Genomic DNA, 18,128 nt, shown 5'->3' with positions numbered 1-18,128 from the left:
ATTGCTGGAGTAACAGTAACAGGAGTGGGATGAAGCTAGTGTAGAGATTTAGAACACAGGGGCTGGAACAACAAATGAGTGAATGTGGGTGAAAGTCGAGCCAGAACTGCAGAATGCCTCTGGGGGTGGTTGTCACTCCTGCTTTGGCAGCTGCCTTCATGGCTTGCTTTTTCCCCATCTGAGACCTGGTTCCCCCAGAAATGGGGACTGCTGTCATTATAGATGTAAGCCAGAACATCTATAGTTTATTTTTTTCTCTTTCTGAACTTGTTTTTAATCCAATTTAAGGAGTGAAACACACAGTGTACATGAATGGAGGTTTGCAGTAATGTGTTGAAAATATTGGCCCAGATTTTCAAGCTGAGGAACTAAAACTAGGTATCCACAAGCTAAATTACAGCAACTCTAATGCTGGTTTTAAATTAGATCTGGCTGCTCACAGCCTCACTGATCACGTGACATAAAAATACAGATGTTTTTATGCCCCTTTGTTTCTTCACTACATCAGCTCCAGGCCATCTCAGAATTTGTCCTCCACTGAGGGAGTTCTCCTGTAACACACTGAGCTGTTTGTTTCTTCCATCTGCTCCTATCTGCTAGAGCAGGGATTAGAAATTGTCTCAAGGAATCCCCATTTCCTTTTTATAGCTTCACAGATTCACCATGAGGTATGAGGAATGTTGCCAGTTGTGAACTGTATCCTGCTCAGCTGTACACCTACAGCTTCCACTCATTTGTAGAAAAATGACTGACATGAATCCAAGAGGATAACTTTTTCCTGTTTCTGTTATTAAACTTGCATGCCTTTATATTGCTCAGAATTAGTTTTCTGGCTTTTGCAAGTCTGTTATTATCATTAGAAGCCTCTTCTACCCTTTGTAGGAAGAGGTAGGATTTTGATGAAGAATAATTCTCCTTTCCATATCCTCAAGCCTACTATTCCTCTTCCAGTTATGTCCACACATGACAACTGGGACAAAAAAGCCAGTCTCCTTTCTTTGTACGGACAGGAAATTTGTAGCTGCATTCTGTCCAGGATTCTGAATAAACGAAAAAGCATGGGGTTTTTGACCTATTTCTTTGATCCACACAATTCCTGTTCCCCAAAAGGAAATAAAACAATGTCCAACCCCTGAAAACAAACAAACAAACAAACACACAAACAGTAAAGAACTAGGTATTATTTTAATATTTTTTTAAAAAAGGTATACTTAGAAACTTTAGGTAGAGCTGATCCAGCTGGGGGTAGGAGAATGCAGTGGATGAGCCCATCTCAGTGTCCCTTCCAGTCAGGTTTTCTATGATAGTATGATTGGGAAGAGGATAATTATCAGCAATATCCAGTGTGAACACAGGAGCAGTTTTGGAGTGCTGCCTGATTACAAGGTATTTGTCTAACACTCATTGTCATTGTATGAGTGCTTTAATTAGCACTGAAAACATTTAGTTACATAGATAATCTCTGGCAAGAATAGATTATGCACCTGTTATTTTTTACACTGTATTAAATGCTAAGTGTTTGGACCTACATGGGCACACAATGTCATCACCTGAAAACACTAAAACCTATAAATCCCTGATTTTCTTTTGCAACAGAAATACCAAGAATCATTAAGATTGTTTTTGTATCAACATTGATTTTGTTGTTGATATGACTGAACGTATCAACCAGGCAGCACATTTCAATGCAAGGTAAACATTTTCTTTTCAGTAAGGATGAACAATCACAAAGTATGTTTTATCTACTCAAAAACAGATAATCAGCTTATAATCAGGAAAGAGGACAAATGATCCTGTTCTATTTCTACAAAGGCAGATCCTGTTCTGGCATCTGAAGAGCTGAGTAGGAGGTATGTATGCATTTAAAGACAAGATACCACACATACAGGGCAGACTCCTGTTTTGTTCTTATACTGGTTTATATTCAGTTCTCCGTGCACTTCAGATTATATTTTCCAGACTGTTTACTTATCTCCATTTAGTTCATCAAAGTTATTCAAATCTGGATTTTAAACCTGTGTTTCTACAAAGCTGACTGGAAGCAGAATCATTTACCTAATGTAAAAGGTTAGACTCAGCAGACAGATTAAGACACCTAAATTTAGGTATCTGCACGTAGGTGTTTGCATGTGAGCTAGCTGTTGTAGCTCTCATTGCAATCAGAGGAGGCACCTATGGCTGGTTAGCTGGACACTGCTCAGGATTCATTGACTGTTGATCAGATCACCATTATCTGTAAAGGAAACTCAGGTAACTCACATCTTGAAGACACATATTGTCAGGTGTCAAACTGCAAACAGAACCTGGTCTCAGGCATTTATAAAATAGACATTTAAAGCTGAGCAAGTACTTACTGAGCAATTTCCCAGTATAATCAATGAAGAGCTGGTCAGTGGAGCTTAGGTGTGATTAATCCAATCAGCTAAAAGTGTCTGTTTTATAATGAACTGAATCACACCCTCAACTCCTTTGAGTAGGTGCCAGCAACCAGAATGGGAGCCTAGACACTTGGTTTATGTATAGGCACGTACATTGCAGACACCTCAGGTTAAGTGAGATCAATCCTACCCTGGGTGGCTACTGGGAGAGGAGATCCTCTTGTCTAACTTCTTGCATGAAACAGGCTGTACAACTGAGTTCAGCAGGTGCTAGATAAGCAAAGATCTCTCAAAAAAGGTGGTTAGATACACTTGCAACCCCACTAATCTATGGCTTGCTCAGATACTCTGCACACACCAGGCTTCTCCAAGCTCTTCCACTAAGTCTAGGCAAGGAGAAAAAAGATTTCTTTACGCACAATAAAGGCAGGGGTCACCAATGATTCCTTCTTCCCATGGGAAGGACTTGGGGTGACTGATGCAGGACACAACTTGACTATGCTTTTTGTTCTCAATGCAGATGTTCCAGAACAAAATTATCAAGAAAAGGCTGATGCACCTTGTGTGACAGATTTTTATGACTGTATGGAAAGTCAGGAATGTACTTTAAGTGGCAAATTGTGTGTCATTTAATTAACTGATACAGTGGATATGTTAGCCCTGTGAGGGTGGATTTCTGAACTCTTTGTACCAACTAATTTGAGAGACAGTACAAGGAACTTACTCCATTTCCTGCGTTTTCCCAAATGCAAATGTCACTCTTTATCTTAACTGAAGTGGTAGCAGCCCCTTGTATTTTCCACGACCTCCCCTGCTTCTAATTAGAAATCAAATATGGCTCGAATCCTTGGGTGAAAAGAGTGTATACAGACCAGAATCTACCTTGTATAAAAAAGTTACAAAAACAGGATGTGTTTTATTTGAGTGAACTTAATGGTCAGGGTTCATTTTCATTTAAGATACATTTTTTTTCTCATGGTTTTCAAATGTAATTTGTTTCTTAAATTACAGCAAAATTAAAATTATTTTTTTCTCAGCATTTTTCTTGAGGATGTCAAGGCACTTTACTGGCAGTAGTTTGTTAAACCTTGTCGTCTCCCTCTATAGTGAATATATCACTGCTTGCCCTATCTGCTTTCTCAGCTTTCAGGCTTATTTCCCTCCAGTGGGAGGGAAGACCCTGGGTGTTTTCCAATCAATAATTACTAAAAGGACAGAAACACCATATGCTTTTATGGACAACTTTTTTTCTGTTACTGGTGTTTTCTTTCATTTGTCTTCCCAAACTGAAAACTTGCTAATGGGTTCTTCCTTTATTTCACTGTCATGCTATACTTTTCCCTTGTTTTTAACTACTCCCCAGCAAGTCTCCGGTTTGGCCTGTTCCATTCATTCCCTCTGGAAGGGTTTTCAAGTTTTGAAAGTTCATTTCAGGAAGATTTCATAACAAGAACTTAAGGAAAATAATATAATCTTGCTTTAAAACACTTCCTTCCTCTGTTTTGCTGATGAATTATAACAATTCACAATACCATCTGGCCAGCAACTGGTACAGAACTTGTTTTAAATGTATTTGTTTCTTTTGATTGTAGAACACATAACATGAGGATTCCCTAGCTGCTGTTCCATGGTCAGACAGACCCAGATTACACCATGAGATCAAGATGTGCCCAAATGTTTGGAACTGGGCTAGAAATAGCCTTGGCAAATGATCTGCAGTCTTACAGGGAATTAGAATGTGAATCCTGTAGTGGAATGTAAAACCTAGGTCTGAATTTTGCCGCTTCATCCATTTTCTAAAACAAAGCAAAATCTGAAGAGAAATCCAACCTTCTCCTTCTTAAGGGGATTTTTTAGAAAATGCTTAAGCTTGTAGATGGAATTCCAAATGAGAAAGGAACCTGTTTTCTGAATCCACTTTTGATGTAACTCAGGAAAATGGGAATGTAGCTGGACAAGACGTTTTCATGAGCTTTCTACAATCCCAGGGAGTGAGTGATGTCACGGAACAGTTTGGGAAGTTGGCTGGTTCTCTAGACCCAAGTCTAGGAAGGACAGCCTTCATTCCAAAACCCAGGTGACAAACTAAGCATTGTCCAGTTCTAATTTTAATGGTGCGTTGGTGGTGGCCCAGAGGGGAAATACTGTCCCTGAGCCTCTTGCCAGATCATTTGAAGCACTTAAGGCAAGAGGTGAGTGAGACTACAGGGCTTTCTATGTCTTCCCTCTAAGCAGATCTTGAACACAAGTGAATATCAGACTTTTAATACATAATTTGAGGTCTGATTCAGTATGGCCCCTAAGGTGGTGCAATTTCAGTGAAACTACCTCTCTTCATCCTACAGCCAAAGTTCATTCAATTCACTCATGTGTTTTTGAAAAGACTGTGAAAATGAAGAATTACTCAAAACAGTCTCTAGTGATTATGGATGTTCTCACAGCCCTTACCATAAAGTGAATGTAAAGTGAGTGTAAATGTACAGACCATTTAGCAACAGAGATTTACTGTCTGTCCTGTGAACAGATGTTAATCTTCAGTGTCAGTGCTGCTCCAGCCACAACCTTGCTGATGTCATGTTTGGTGTTGATTTTTTGACACAGATCTCTTGATCATCAGCTTTTTCATATAAGCTGTGGCAGGACAGTAAGAAGTAAAGGCTAGCTTCACGTTAATGACACAGCAGGTAAAGTTCTTATAATTTATTTTTAGTTCACCAAACCACTCCAGTCTCCAGATTTAGATTCTTTAAAGCAAATGTTGCTGTATACCCAACGCATGGTATTTTCTCACATGTTGCCTCACACATGCTCACATAATTTCCCTGTGAACTACAGCATATCGTAAAGCTGTGTCGTATTCTTTTAATTTTTAGACTGAAGGATTTCAAATGGAACCTAACATAATTAGATTACATGTAATCTCTTCCCATTTTGATCCTATTCATAAGAGTGTTTGCAAAGAAGCTTACTTGAGTCTTAAATGCACAACTTTAAATCGTGCTGACAGTGATGGATCAGAGCAGCACACTCTTAGGAAAACATCCTGATGTGCAGGACAAAGGATCATGACTTTATCAAGTGAAATAGGTATCTCCATTGGCAGCGTCCACTTTAAAATCCTCGACACACCATTTTTTAAACTTCAGCACAAAACCTATAACAAGATGATTCAGAGTCTTTCCTTATCCATTTCTCTCCTGAATCAACACAAACCCTTATTAAAACCTGCTCATAACAGGGTTCCCAAAGATATAGCATAGTTTCTATTAAGGTGTCAGCCTTCAAGATACACTGCAATTTAGAAGCACTTTCGAACAGCCATCACCTTCCTGGTAGTATATTAGAAGAGATTATGTGTTGCCAGAGACAGCAATCCTTGTCAGGTCAGGGCAAAACAACATTTTAAGCCGATTGGCTCATATATCTCAAGGTATGTGTGTCCTTGCACAAATTCACTTTCCCCTCAACCCAGTATTTAAGAAAATCCACCTTTCATGATGTTGATCGATCTGAAGTTGGTCAGATTGAATCCTGCTTATTATTTTGAGGTTAGGAAAGGAGAAAAAACTGCAGATGTGGTAGTAAATTATCGGATCATAAGGAAACTTTGAGGAAAATAACCTGTTATTTGGTAGTTGGTGCCTTACCTTTCAGAAAGCTCTTCCTTGCATAAAAATTTTGTGACAGGATAAAGCCTGTTTACACTCAGAGGTATCTGCCAAATGTTCATACTGCTTTACAGCCTAAAGCTGGCTTTGTTTGCCAGAGGTGGGAGGTGCACTTATTAACGATGGTGGCTGTCTATAGGGCACCCTGGCATCCTTACAGGATGAAATTGGTTAACTGGTTCCTAGTAAGACCTGGTGTAAACACCAGCCTCAGCAGTATCTGTGAGCACATCTTTTCCATCAGCCAGGAATGTGAATTACCCCACAGTCCCCACATTTTGGCAGTCTGACTGCCAGTTGTGCGACGGCCCTACCCTGGGAAATGAACTCAGTTGCTTAGTGGTGTGAAAGAGCTTGAGAGAGCTTGGCCACACTCTAGGTGGCTTGTTTCACTCTACGGTTGCCATATGGGCTTGGTTAGGGCAAAGATAAACAGAGAGGACTCCTATTTCCCTGGCAAGCTACTTCTGCAGTTAAGGCTTCACAGGAAACCTTCACGCTGCTGTACCCTGAACAGGAGGCTGACTGAACACAGATGGCTCAAGGCAGAGGAGGAAGAATGTGCTTAAAAGCCCAATTCACATCCCCCATTTCATGTTGTGCTATATAAATTCTACATGAATTAGAGCCAGGAAAACACTCTAAATACCACACTGTTGGAAAAAATTATTTTGATGTTCCACAAGGAGCTTTACCTGAATGAACTGAATTATTTATTCTCCATTGGTCATTTATACTACTCTGTCTGGTTGTTTCAGCAGCAAATGGAAAAGGTCACAAAGATTTAACTTTTGCAGTGCATTAGACAAGCAATTACACCTTTTGCAGGATACAGTTACAGCATATAGCATCTACATGTTTTATTATATGGTACTGTTTTCATTTGCTTGTAACTTCATGAAAATGTATCCCTTTGAAGTTTCAAAATTTGTTGGTATCCAAGAAATTATTCTGTTCCTGTTAACTTTGAGTTACTTCTGACATTCTGGTGGCTACAGGTGAGTGTTAATAATTTTTATCTAATAGTGACTGTGCTCTGAAAACTGACTCTATAAAATACTGTCATGAGATTCCAGGTTCCTTGTCTTACTGTAACTCTACATCAGACCTGTAGAGTTTAAAATAACGTATCTTCCAACTACTGTCCTGGAAAACCACACCAAGGCACACAAAAAATGAAGCTAATGTTTTGTTTTGTTGTGCATCATTGCCAATAAGACTTAATCTCCCGTCCTTTTATTTGTTCCTTTTCTTTCTCTGTTCTCTGTTCTATTTTTCCTTGATTTGAAAGCTGTATGATTTGGTTATAAACAAAATTCCCCTCTCTTCCATCAAATCCCTTCTTCTGCTGTGGGAGCAGGATGAAATCCAGCCAACAAGAATCTAAAATTCAGATTCAGGAAAACACCCCATATTTAATGTTTTAAACTCATCGCACGCTTCAGTTTTGATACAGCCACTTGTGCCTTCTTCAGTCGGGCTTCCTAACTTTTGCATTTTCTATGCACAGCCATGCTGCATTATCTATCTAGTCAACACAGAAAGGGATCTCCAGGAAGTTACATGACATGGGATGTACAGGTAGTGACACCTTGTTGGTATTGTGGTGTTTCTCAGTTTACTGAAAAGCTACTCAGTATTAAGGAGGCATTTTAGAAAGTTGTATTGTACTGAATGAGTATATTAAACTTTGTTCTATGTGCACTTTTCATAGATAGAAGAATACTGAAAGCTGTATCAGCATTTAAAAGGAGAAAGAGAAAAATGAGAGAATATTGAAATAATGGAAGGAATAAAACAGGAGAAGGCAAATGGAAAAGGGCAAGAAAATGCTAGAGGAGACAGAAAATTTTGTAAAAAAGGAAGGAGATGAAGAAAATATGTCTTGACAGAAAGGACAGAAATAGCCCCTTTCATCAGGCAGTGGCAGCAAGTGCTGCATACATTTAAATCTCATTCCCATGGCAGGAGGCACCAAAAGCAGGAAGAGAGGCCCGATTCAGTGAAACATGAGCCTCAGCAAACCAAGGGAGCCTACAGACAATGGGACCGGAATGAGGGCAAGGGAACAATCAGAACCAAAAGGAAAACAGTCATTTAGGCAGCCAGAAAAAATGCATCAGCAGCCAACAACGAAGCAAAGGGCAAACCCTCCTGCTCAGAGCCCCGCTTCCATCCCTGCTGTTAATATCCCTTCTGCTGATGCTGCCATGCATGCACAGGCAAACCTCTGCCTACATCATCAGTTCTGCACAACTGGCTGATGCTAAGCTCCTGGAAATATCTATGACATGATCAGGCAAGTGGCGGACTGAAAGTAACACCTGAAACAGTCACCCATGACTTTCATTTTGGGGAAAAAGCAAAATCAGCAGGTGGTATTGCAGCTGAGTACATTTAATCTTATACAACGTTAATGTACTTCACAATACTGGAAAGAATAGCCATCTGCCACCTATTGTCCATAGTGCTATAAACACTTCATATCAAATCAGATATTTTGACTGATATTCTTGGTAATGATTAGAGTAGGTTTTAACAGTGACAAACCTCAGAGGCTGAAGAGGCAATTGTTTGAATTTAAGACTAATCAACAGGCTTGTATTTGTTCAGATACCTGCAGGATCCTCTGAGCCACTCACTCTTGGGATACATGCCTGTGCATAAATGGTTTGAGCGACACAGGAAAAAAAGCATTAGCTCGTGTGTCTTAAAAACAATCTGCAAGCAGGAGTGGAAATGCCATATGCCACAGAAAATATGCTGAAATCCTACACACCACAGAAGCTAAGCCAAATCTATAGCACAAACACAATTTGAAAAGGAACAGTCCAAAGACAGTTTTTAAAATTATTTTAGGACCAACAAAATTCTACAAACTGCTGTCCTCTCAGTTCACAGAATGCATAATTTCGTAAAGTCAAAGTCAAGCTCTTCAGGGCTGCAGCTGTGTCCTTGTGTGAATTTATATGTTTTGCCCAATGAGCTGCCATAGGGACAGGCCACCACAGCAAAATGCTCCAATACTTTCATGGACTTCCAATCTACAATTGCCAATCCAAAGCCTAGGGTTTGATTTTCAAAGCTGCCGTCATTATGAAACCTTGCCCTGCCAAGGATTACAGGTCTATCAATGACTTGTTGAGGTAGTCGACACAAAAGACATGCACCTGTATGCACACAGCCCCGCAGAGCTAAGTGTACTCTGAAGACTTGAGAAGCCTGGGAAGGAAGAAGGAAGCTCAAGAAGGAATCTTGTAAAAATCACCTCCATGTCCCATTGCAAGACTCCAGTCTCAGGACTGTTGCAGCTAGGAAGCCCATCTATACAGTAAGGGCAGACTGTAAACAGAACTTGAAGACAGAAAGATGAGATGTTGCAGTTAGCTCATATAATTTTGCATATATGCTTTGTGTTCTGCTTAATTTTTTAAAATGCTGTTTTATTGAAGACAATGGGTTTCGTAAGCTTCATAGCTACAAAAAAAAAAAAAACCCCAAAACAAAACACAAACAACCACAAAAAAACAATCAAACCACAGGGCAAAGCATATTGAGAAAAAACTGCTGATGAAAATCTCATAAAATTTTTGCAATATGAATTCTTGTATTCTTTTGAAGTCCAGGAGGAAGGATTGCAGTGTTACAGGATACTTTAAAAGGGAATGTTAATGCTCTGTTCCTTTCACTCTGGCTTTGTAATATTGCTGCTAAATACTGTCAGTGGCCATGATGAGTGCTCAGTATCTTGATGTGGTATATAACCCAAGTGCAGGCCTGACAAGATGAAGTGTTAGTTTGCAAGCTGTTCAGCATCCTCACTTCTATGGCTCCAGCCAGAGCTGTCAGTGGCTGCAACACCTGTACTTAAACACAGACCAGGTCAACTTCTGAGGTAAGCACTGAACGTTCCCTAATGTTAACAGGTATTACCAGTTCAGAATGCAATTTAATGAAAAGGTCTAGGTTGTATCATAAATGCGAGGCCCAACTGAAATCCAAACATGCCTTACATATCTCTCGTCCAAGCCCACACTCAGCGTGCAAACTGCAGCTTTTCTGTCTATAGAGCAGATGGACCTGACACAGGCAAGTTTTGTACCGTCTAAACCACATGGCTGGTCCTACCTACATGATGTGGAAGATAAATTGGCCCACTGGGAACTGCATGAAGCCAAGCAGTATGGGGTCAGTTGGCAGGCTACATAAAGGACTAGTTTTGAGGGCAGTGTAGACGTAACACTGGTCAGACTCGGGAAAACCATGCTGAGATTTGCCTGCTTCCCCGGGCACGCTCCTGCAAAGACAGCAGAGACAAAGGCAATGTCTCTCCTATGTTCTTGCAATGTCACAGAGATCTTTAAGCATTATAAATAACAATGACTGCATATACTTTCTCAGACTAAGAGCTGTAATAAAAAATGAAGTGTTGGTAGAAATGATATTGCAGGATTTCTATGTGGGAGTAGCAATAAAACAAGTATGATATCACTGTCAGCCACTTGAAAAGCTGTGATTTTAGAACTGTTCCACATCCCAGTTATAGTAGTGCAACAGGAAACAATGAGCATATGGGGAAACAAAAAGTATGATATATAATTTGGGAATGTATGAAATAGAGACGAGATGGTTCAGATGACATAGAGACCTCCCTGTGGAAGACATTTATCTAACTAATTAGCCATTTTGGGAGGAAACAAATCCCTAGCTGGAAGAAAGTTAAGTATGGTTTTATATTCCAACACCATCTAAAATTTTTAAAAAGGCAATTAAGACTTGAAATTGGAGGGAGTCAGATCCAACCACAGTATGCCTCTTAGGATTTATGAGATACTGACAGTCTAGTTAATCACAATTACTTTCTGAAATGTATTGCAAAGCAATAAATAATTTCTGTTTTCTGTTAGGCTTCCTCTGCACAAGGAGAGGAAACATTTAGACAAAAAGTGATCTGAGCTGCTACGTCTTACTGCCTTGAGCCATTTTCTCCTACAGGATATTCATGTCATATGCAACCATGCTCATACATGGTTATGCAGATTTCCCAGATTCTCAGAGACAGTAAGATGTGCTGGCATGGGTATTTCCTGTGCCAGGGTTGATATTTCCAGTTTTTTCCAGAAGTAAGACTATTCAGGCTGTTTTTCATCTCAAACGAGAGAGAACTCCAAGGACTGAAAGCCTATTAAAAATGGAGATATCTGTGGAGAAGATTTACTGATCTCTGGCTAACTAGTCAATCGTTATTCAACTCATTTAATCTACCCTGGAATAATGGAGCCGTGCTTTCCACAAATTGTCACAACATGTCCTTGTATTACAAGATTTGGTAAAAACGAGTATCAGAAGTCGAGGGCCCTACAACTCATAGTGCAAGTTGTCTGGAACGACTATAAAGAGTTTGTCTTTAGTAGATTATGCTAAATTCCTTGGTTACTATTTGAATAGGAAGTATTTAAATACAATTATTACACAAACACAGGATTGTTTAAAACACTCAAAACATTTTCTGAACATTGCTCTCTTTTTATATCATTATTGGATGTCTTTTGGTAGCACATTTTAACTACTTTTTAATCTTGCTTCTAATGTAACATCATATTGTATTACTACTCCAAATTCCCTCTTAATCACCAGTTTTCTTTTTAAACAAAAGTCACTCCTTATGGTCGACAGTGCTGTGCCATTTGAGATGTCTAATAGTCTCAAGCAGCTGCTTGGCGCATTTCTAAGCTTCCTCCCTTCCCATCTTGTTTCCAACGTGGTTGACTGCCCCATGCAAAGCACAGGAATGTGTATGCACAAGTAATTTGCACACAGGGAGTGGGAGCACTCTGCTTAAGGAAGAGGTAGGGCTGGGATCAAAGTCATCCCTCTTGTGATGTGTACACGAAGCCCAGAGCTGGAATGAGCCATGCTGCCTATCCCAGTGTATGCATTTTCACACACAAGCCTGACAAGTTCACCCGTAAAGCTGTACTTCAACCCTCCCATTTCCAGTGCTGGTGGTTTGCCAGAGAAAACCAAAAATGCAGACCTGGGTTTTCAGAACGAGGGGCTTGCTAGCTCATGCAGCACAGCCTAATGGCCAAGACAAATCTGAGTGGCACAAGGCCTGTTTTGTGTCTGTCACCCCACCTTTTTTTTTAACTTTCCCCACAGGATGCCTGCTCCTGCCAGGTGCCTCAGCGCTGACGCCTGGGTTCCACCAGCGGCTCCCAGGTGACTGGCTGTGCAGATGCCCAAGCTGGGTGTTGGTGGGCGCAGGGCTTGGCCCTGGGGCTGAACACGCAAGCCTCGCTGGGCTGCCAGAGCAGCTTCGGCCTCAGCAAGGAACGGCTCCCCGCGCCGCCCGGGCAGCGGGCCGCCCGCCGCCGGCGAGGCCTCGTTACTGGCCCAAGATGGCGCCGGTGGTTGCAGGGAGCACGCCGGGGCCGGACACCTCCGCGCCTCGTTGTGAGGGCAAGATGGCGGCGGCGGCGGGTCAGCCCTGTGGGACGGCGCCGGCGCGGGAGGGGCGGGGGCGGGCACGGTTTCCATAGCGCCGGCCGCTGGTGTCACACCGGGGCACTTCCTGGTTGGAGGCCGCCGGTCCCGGGGCAGCAAGCAGGGCAGTGCCGCTGGGGAGGAGGCGGACGGAGGCCCCGGAAGGAGGAGGAAGCTGAGCAAAGGTAAGGGCGAGCCGGGGCGGCCGGCCACTGTGCGGCCCCCCGCGACGAGGTGGCCGGCTGGACCCTTCCATTCCCGGGGCGCGGGTGGGGCGTGTGGGGAGATGCCGCGCCGGCCCTGCCCATTGAAGCGGGCGGCGTGGGACACGGTTCCTAGCGCGCTGAGGGGAGGCGGGCAATACCATCCTCCCCTGGGGGGGAGCTCGGGCTGCGCGCACCACCCGCGGGGCTGGGGAGGTGGAAGAGGCGGGAGCCGGCTCCCGAAGGGTACTGGGGTGCTTCAGACTGTTCCATTTCCAGCGGAGGGGTGTGTGTGTTTGGAGGGTCCCTACTATTTCTCCTGGAGCGGGGGGAGGCGAAGGCGGCAGCGTGTGGAGAGCTCTGGGGGGCCGGTGCCGTGCGGGGGCAGCTGAGCCGCGTGTGCTGGGGGAGCCCGAGGGAGGCCCTGCTGGAGGTGCCCCTGGGTCCCATTGTAAGGCTTGAGTAAGGTGTGGCGGCGGTGGGGGGGGATCCCCCTCCCCCCAAGTCGTCCGGTTCCCTCAGGAGAGTGAGGGGCTGTGGTGGCCTTGGTCTCCGCAGTCAGAATGGGGCAGAGGCAGGGGAGACTGGGGAGGGGGTGCGTGGCTGGGTGTGTGTGTGTGTCGGATTCCCCTCGGGGCCTTGTTGAGGGCCCCCCTTTTTTTTCTGGATGGGAGGCTGCACCCGTGTCGGCAGCAGGGAGGGTTTGGATGGCTGAACCCTGTTTTAATGTGGCTTTCTGGCCCTCCTGCTTTCTGTACCTGCTCCCTCCTCAGCTTTTTGTAACACTACAGGTATGTGGTGAAAAGTGCCAGGCTGAGGGTCATGGAGTGGTACAGAAGGGTCCACAGCCTTGCCTGCTTCCCGCAGGCAGTGCTGCCAACAGGCTTTAGTCTCCATAACCCTCCCTGAGTCCTTGGTCTCTGCTGGGACTGTCAGCAAAAGGGCCGGTTATCAGATGTTTCGGGTTCTTTCTGTGGTGTGGACGGCCGCCTGTAGGAAAGCACCGAAGCCATTGAACTGCCAGCTGAACGAGAGTCAAGTGGTGACTTAAAACACTGTCTCCAAAATCCTGTACCAGTCGTTTGCCTGCCTACACTTGAGAATAACTTTCTTTGTGCTGTTTTCTGTTTGGAGGAGGCAGCTGCACAGCAAGCTGGCTCGGAGTGTAGCTAGTTTTTAGCTTTCAGTGAATTGCAGTGGAGTGAAGCGAATGCGCATCTGCCTTGTTCACAACAAATGCATTTTGTGGAGGATCCGTTCAATTAGAATAATTGTATTAAATAATTGTTCTCTATGGTTTATGTAGCTGGACCCTACGATCTAGAGCTGCTGTGTGACAGTCGAAACTCAGACTGTGCTAGGCATGTGTATATTACATACGACGGCCAATCAGCAGCGCCTGAAACTAAAAGCAATTTGCTTCAACGCTTTGTAGTGTAAATACTCCTGCTATGAACAAAGGAGGGTGTGTCATTGTGCTTGTTTCATTTGTACTTGTATTTCCTCTTCTGAGGCCAGTCAATGATTTTGTGTACGTTCTTAAACAGTAATAGTTTTTATTTTGTTGTGAATTTGACGTGTGCGCTGACGGGCATTTTACTGAGCTGGGACACTCAGAAGCTTGATGCTATATCAGGAATTTTTATTATGTTCTTCTTAATAGCTGTGCTTTTAAGTAACTTAGTTTTGCTTCTTAACTTCTGTTGTTACTGATTACAACTTTGATTCAGTTTTTTTGTTACTGATACAACTTTGAAGTTAATTCAACTTGGATGCAGTGAAAAATAAGTATTTAGTAGAACTGCCTTTTAACCAGCTGTTCTTTCGCCCTCTGATTATACAGCATGGAAACCAGCAATTTCAGACTTAATGTTTTGCCAGCCAGCTATCTATAAAACTTTCAAACATGTGCTTCTGAAATCTCTGTTTTCTTTGAGAGGGCATAACATTTTGGTTTAAAGAAGAAAGTAAATGACAATGAAATACTCATTTGTGCCAGGCAGGCTCTCTGGCTATTTTGTCTGTGTGTGTGTGTTTAAACAGTGCAGTTGCATGCTGTTCCTGTGATTTCTGGTTTTTGGGAATTGGGGGTATAAATTCTTTGTGTTAACTCCTTGGCATCTAAGTTAAACAGGTAGTACAATAACATACACACAGGCTAGACCTGAATCTTTAATTGCCAACTTAAAGGAAAATATTTTTTCTTTGGGTAGAGTCATAGTGCATAGACTTATAGTATGTTGCAATTCTCGTGCAATCTGGCTCATATTAATTATCCTGAAACAGAGTATTGGGTAAAAAAAGAGACCTGGATCTGGGTGTGGAAGCAGATAGTTGAATGTATTATTAGTGTGCTTGAATTTGAAGTTGTAAAGAGCTTCTCTCACTTCAGGTATTTCTTTCAAATCTAAATTGAAATGCTAATAGTTTCACAATTACTGAAGGTGAAACCACCAGGGACTAGTAGGTGTGTGTTAGTAGAGGAAATACTGGATGGAATACAAGGGTTAGCTCTTCAGGAAAAGAGAAGGAGCAAAGGTATGTGTGTGGGGTTTTTTTTTATAGCCTCGCTAATTGCAAGGGAAAGCATAAAGGCTGTCAAGTACTACTTTGAATAAAAAGTTTTCCGAGATGGTATCTTTCAGCAAGACACTTAACAAGTAATAGTCTTTCTTTCTCTGTTGTGTAATAGTTGGTAGTGTTTCTGTGCAAGAGAGAACCCTACAAGCACTGAAATAAATCAGGTTGTTGGCTGAGAGCACTAAGCAATAACAATTTAGTTTCTAACACATATCCTTAAGAAAAGTGTCAATATTGTAATGCAACAGGAAGAGCAGACTTTCTGATATTTGGCAGTGTTGACTTTTCCTGATTTTTCCGATGCTGCTGGCTATTGCTGTACTCAAAATTACAGATAAAAGATGAAGCTTTCCTTTTTTAGGGAGTTAAGCACTTTCAAATAAGTAAACTTCAAGTAAATGGTCTTCTGCAAAATGATAACATTGTGAACAAGGGAAATTTTATGAAGCACATATGCAGCATTATTTCAGAGTACAAAAAACAGAATTTAACCAGAAGTCTGTATTGGCTAGTAAAGAGATACTAGCAATAGCTAAGCAAAATATCTAGTCAAAGGTGTGGCAAGACAGGAGTAACATTTTATAGCTGGAAGTTGGAGTTCATGTTGCCGTAGTGTAGTGAAACATTCACTTGTCATGGTTGTGACACGTTTTTAGGTAGTATATAGCTGCTACATTGTCCCCTACTTGTTTCCTTAGTGTTACGTGACTAGATTTTTATAAACGATATGGTGCATAATTATGCTATTATTAGCCTTAAGTGGTTTTCAGAACTGGTGTTTTGTTTTTTCCTAGTGAACAGCCTTTTCCTGTACATACACACAATAAAATGTCATGTAACATGATGTCTCTGAGGCAAAGTATTGTTAGTCTTGTTTACAAAACTAAGGTGAGACTATACCTTTGGAGAATCAAGTTGAATGGGAAACTTCAGTCTTCCAGTTGACTCTCCATAAGATTGAAGAACAATTTGGGCCCAAAGGTAGTATGGAGCTCTGGTCAAAAGTGCTTTGAACCTGGTTTGAGGGCTGTCTGTATGACTCGTATGTTCCTAACATAATAGCTGTAATTGGTCCAGTAAATAATGTCGTAGAAGTTATATTTGCTAATTTTGACATCAGGAATCAAAAGGAAGCTGATAAGACTACACTTCTAATGATACATTTTAACCAGACGGTATTTTTTGATTAGTCTGTGTGAGCTTAACTATTTAATTTAGCAGCCATTCACAGAGAATTGACAGGACCTGCAATTCAAACTGGTTTTCTTCAGTGATGGCACCATCTCATGGCCTTGTGTTCATCTGTGGGTTTTTTACAATGTTTGCATACATATTTTTTCAGCATGATACCATTTTATTCCCCTTTGAAGCCTCTTCCTTACATTACTTTTCAATGCAAAAGAAACTGGTTGTAATTTTCAGTCTGCATCATTACTGAAGGCTTCCTTTTGGCAGTTGGATTTTTTTGTGGTCTGTGGGGTTTTTTTGGGTTTTTTTTTTGTTTGTTTGTTTGGCTGTTTTATGGTGTTTTTTTTTGGGGGGTTGTTTGTTGTGGTCTTGGTTTGTTTATTTTTTTTAAAAACTGGGTTTAGCAATCGATACAGGAGCCGCCTTGTGATGTGACTTCAGTCCTGTGATAGTTTCTCTACTACTTTGCCACATGCTATTATTCTATAAATGTTATGCGAAGTCACACTTGAGATAAAGTTTGATCTCTTCTTTTGTCTTTTTGTATTTATTTACATTTTTTAAAAAAACATTAAGAGATCAGGAGAGTTGAGGCTTGAAATCCGAGTCAGCACAAGATAGTATCTGGCTGGATTAGCACAGGTGGTCAGGTTCAGCAAGTTCTAATTGGCGCTGAAGAGAGGACCTAAATTGCCTAATATTCCTTAATTCACAGAAATTCTATTTGTGCAGGTATTAGAGGAAAACTCTTTATAGCTTAATAGACATGTTTGGTTTTTTCTTTTCATCTCAGCTGTGAGATGTATTTACTTTCATTTAACTGTTCTGTCAGAGTTATATAAACTTGCTTTTAGCAGCAGGATAGAGATTATGTAGTAAGTTTTCCAAAATGTACCTACTCTGCTGTCACTGTTGGAGATTTAGTCCTCTGTATTGTGCTTTGAGGAGAGCCAGGTGTATTGTTAGTGAATCCATATCTGCCCTACTTGGGTATCTTTTTTTCATTTTGATTATGAATTGACTGATGTGATGGTTTACAGTTGCTAGAAATGGCAAATTTTTCAGATTTTATTTCTGAGGAGGAAGTGTTGGGTGCTAATGCCAACCCAGACTTATTTAGTAAACTTACTTGTATTTCTTGGGTTTTGAAGATTATGTTTGTAGTGCATCTTCTTGCTAGCTGAGGTTGCTGAAGGAAAATACTATTTTGACGGTATTTTCAGTTACTATATCTATACTGTAGTCTTGTACTTAAGAACATTTCTTATCTTTTGGATCCAGTTATATTTTTTGAACTAGTATATGCACACAAGTTTTAATATGACTGTTAGAAGAAAACACAGATTTTTGAGTTGATAAAATTCAGAATATATCCTTAAGCAGTAAATTTCTGCATTCATAAAAAATACATCTTCATGTTCCTTTTTCTAACAAGGAGGATGAAAAGATAGTAGGAAAGACAGTTTATAAACATTTATTCTGGTTATTTGAAGTTGGAAAAAATTACTTGTTTCTTTATTTTTTATCTTCATCAGGACATGTATACCTCTGAGAAACCTTCTCCAACAAGATACCTTGCTTCAAGACCTGTCTTGGATTATACGCAAAGAAGTTTCCAGTCATGA

At 41.4% G+C, this 18,128-nt stretch overlaps 1 protein-coding gene across 10 annotated transcripts in view; it reads left to right on the top strand.

Annotated features, from left to right (window-relative positions):
- Positions 1-18,128, top strand: part of USP6NL (USP6 N-terminal like) — a 200,877-nt gene continuing 182,749 nt past the window's right edge. For all 10 annotated transcript variants that reach the window (XR_013928898.1, XR_013928899.1, XR_013928900.1 and 7 more), the window contains exons 1-2: positions 1-12,717; positions 18,039-18,128. Coding sequence is in view for 1 of the 10 variants with exons in the window: in XM_080392035.1 (XP_080248161.1) it covers positions 18,125-18,128 (4 nt within the window). In the remaining 9 variants the exon portion in view is untranslated. The remainder of the gene's footprint in view (positions 12,718-18,038) is intronic.

The sequence above is a fragment of the Falco punctatus genome (assembly GCF_963210335.1).
Source record: "Falco punctatus genome assembly, chromosome: 6".
Lineage (NCBI taxonomy): Eukaryota > Metazoa > Chordata > Aves > Falconiformes > Falconidae > Falco > Falco punctatus.
Note: the sequence above shows the minus strand (reverse complement) of the source record. Positions and strands in the feature narration are given on the sequence as shown.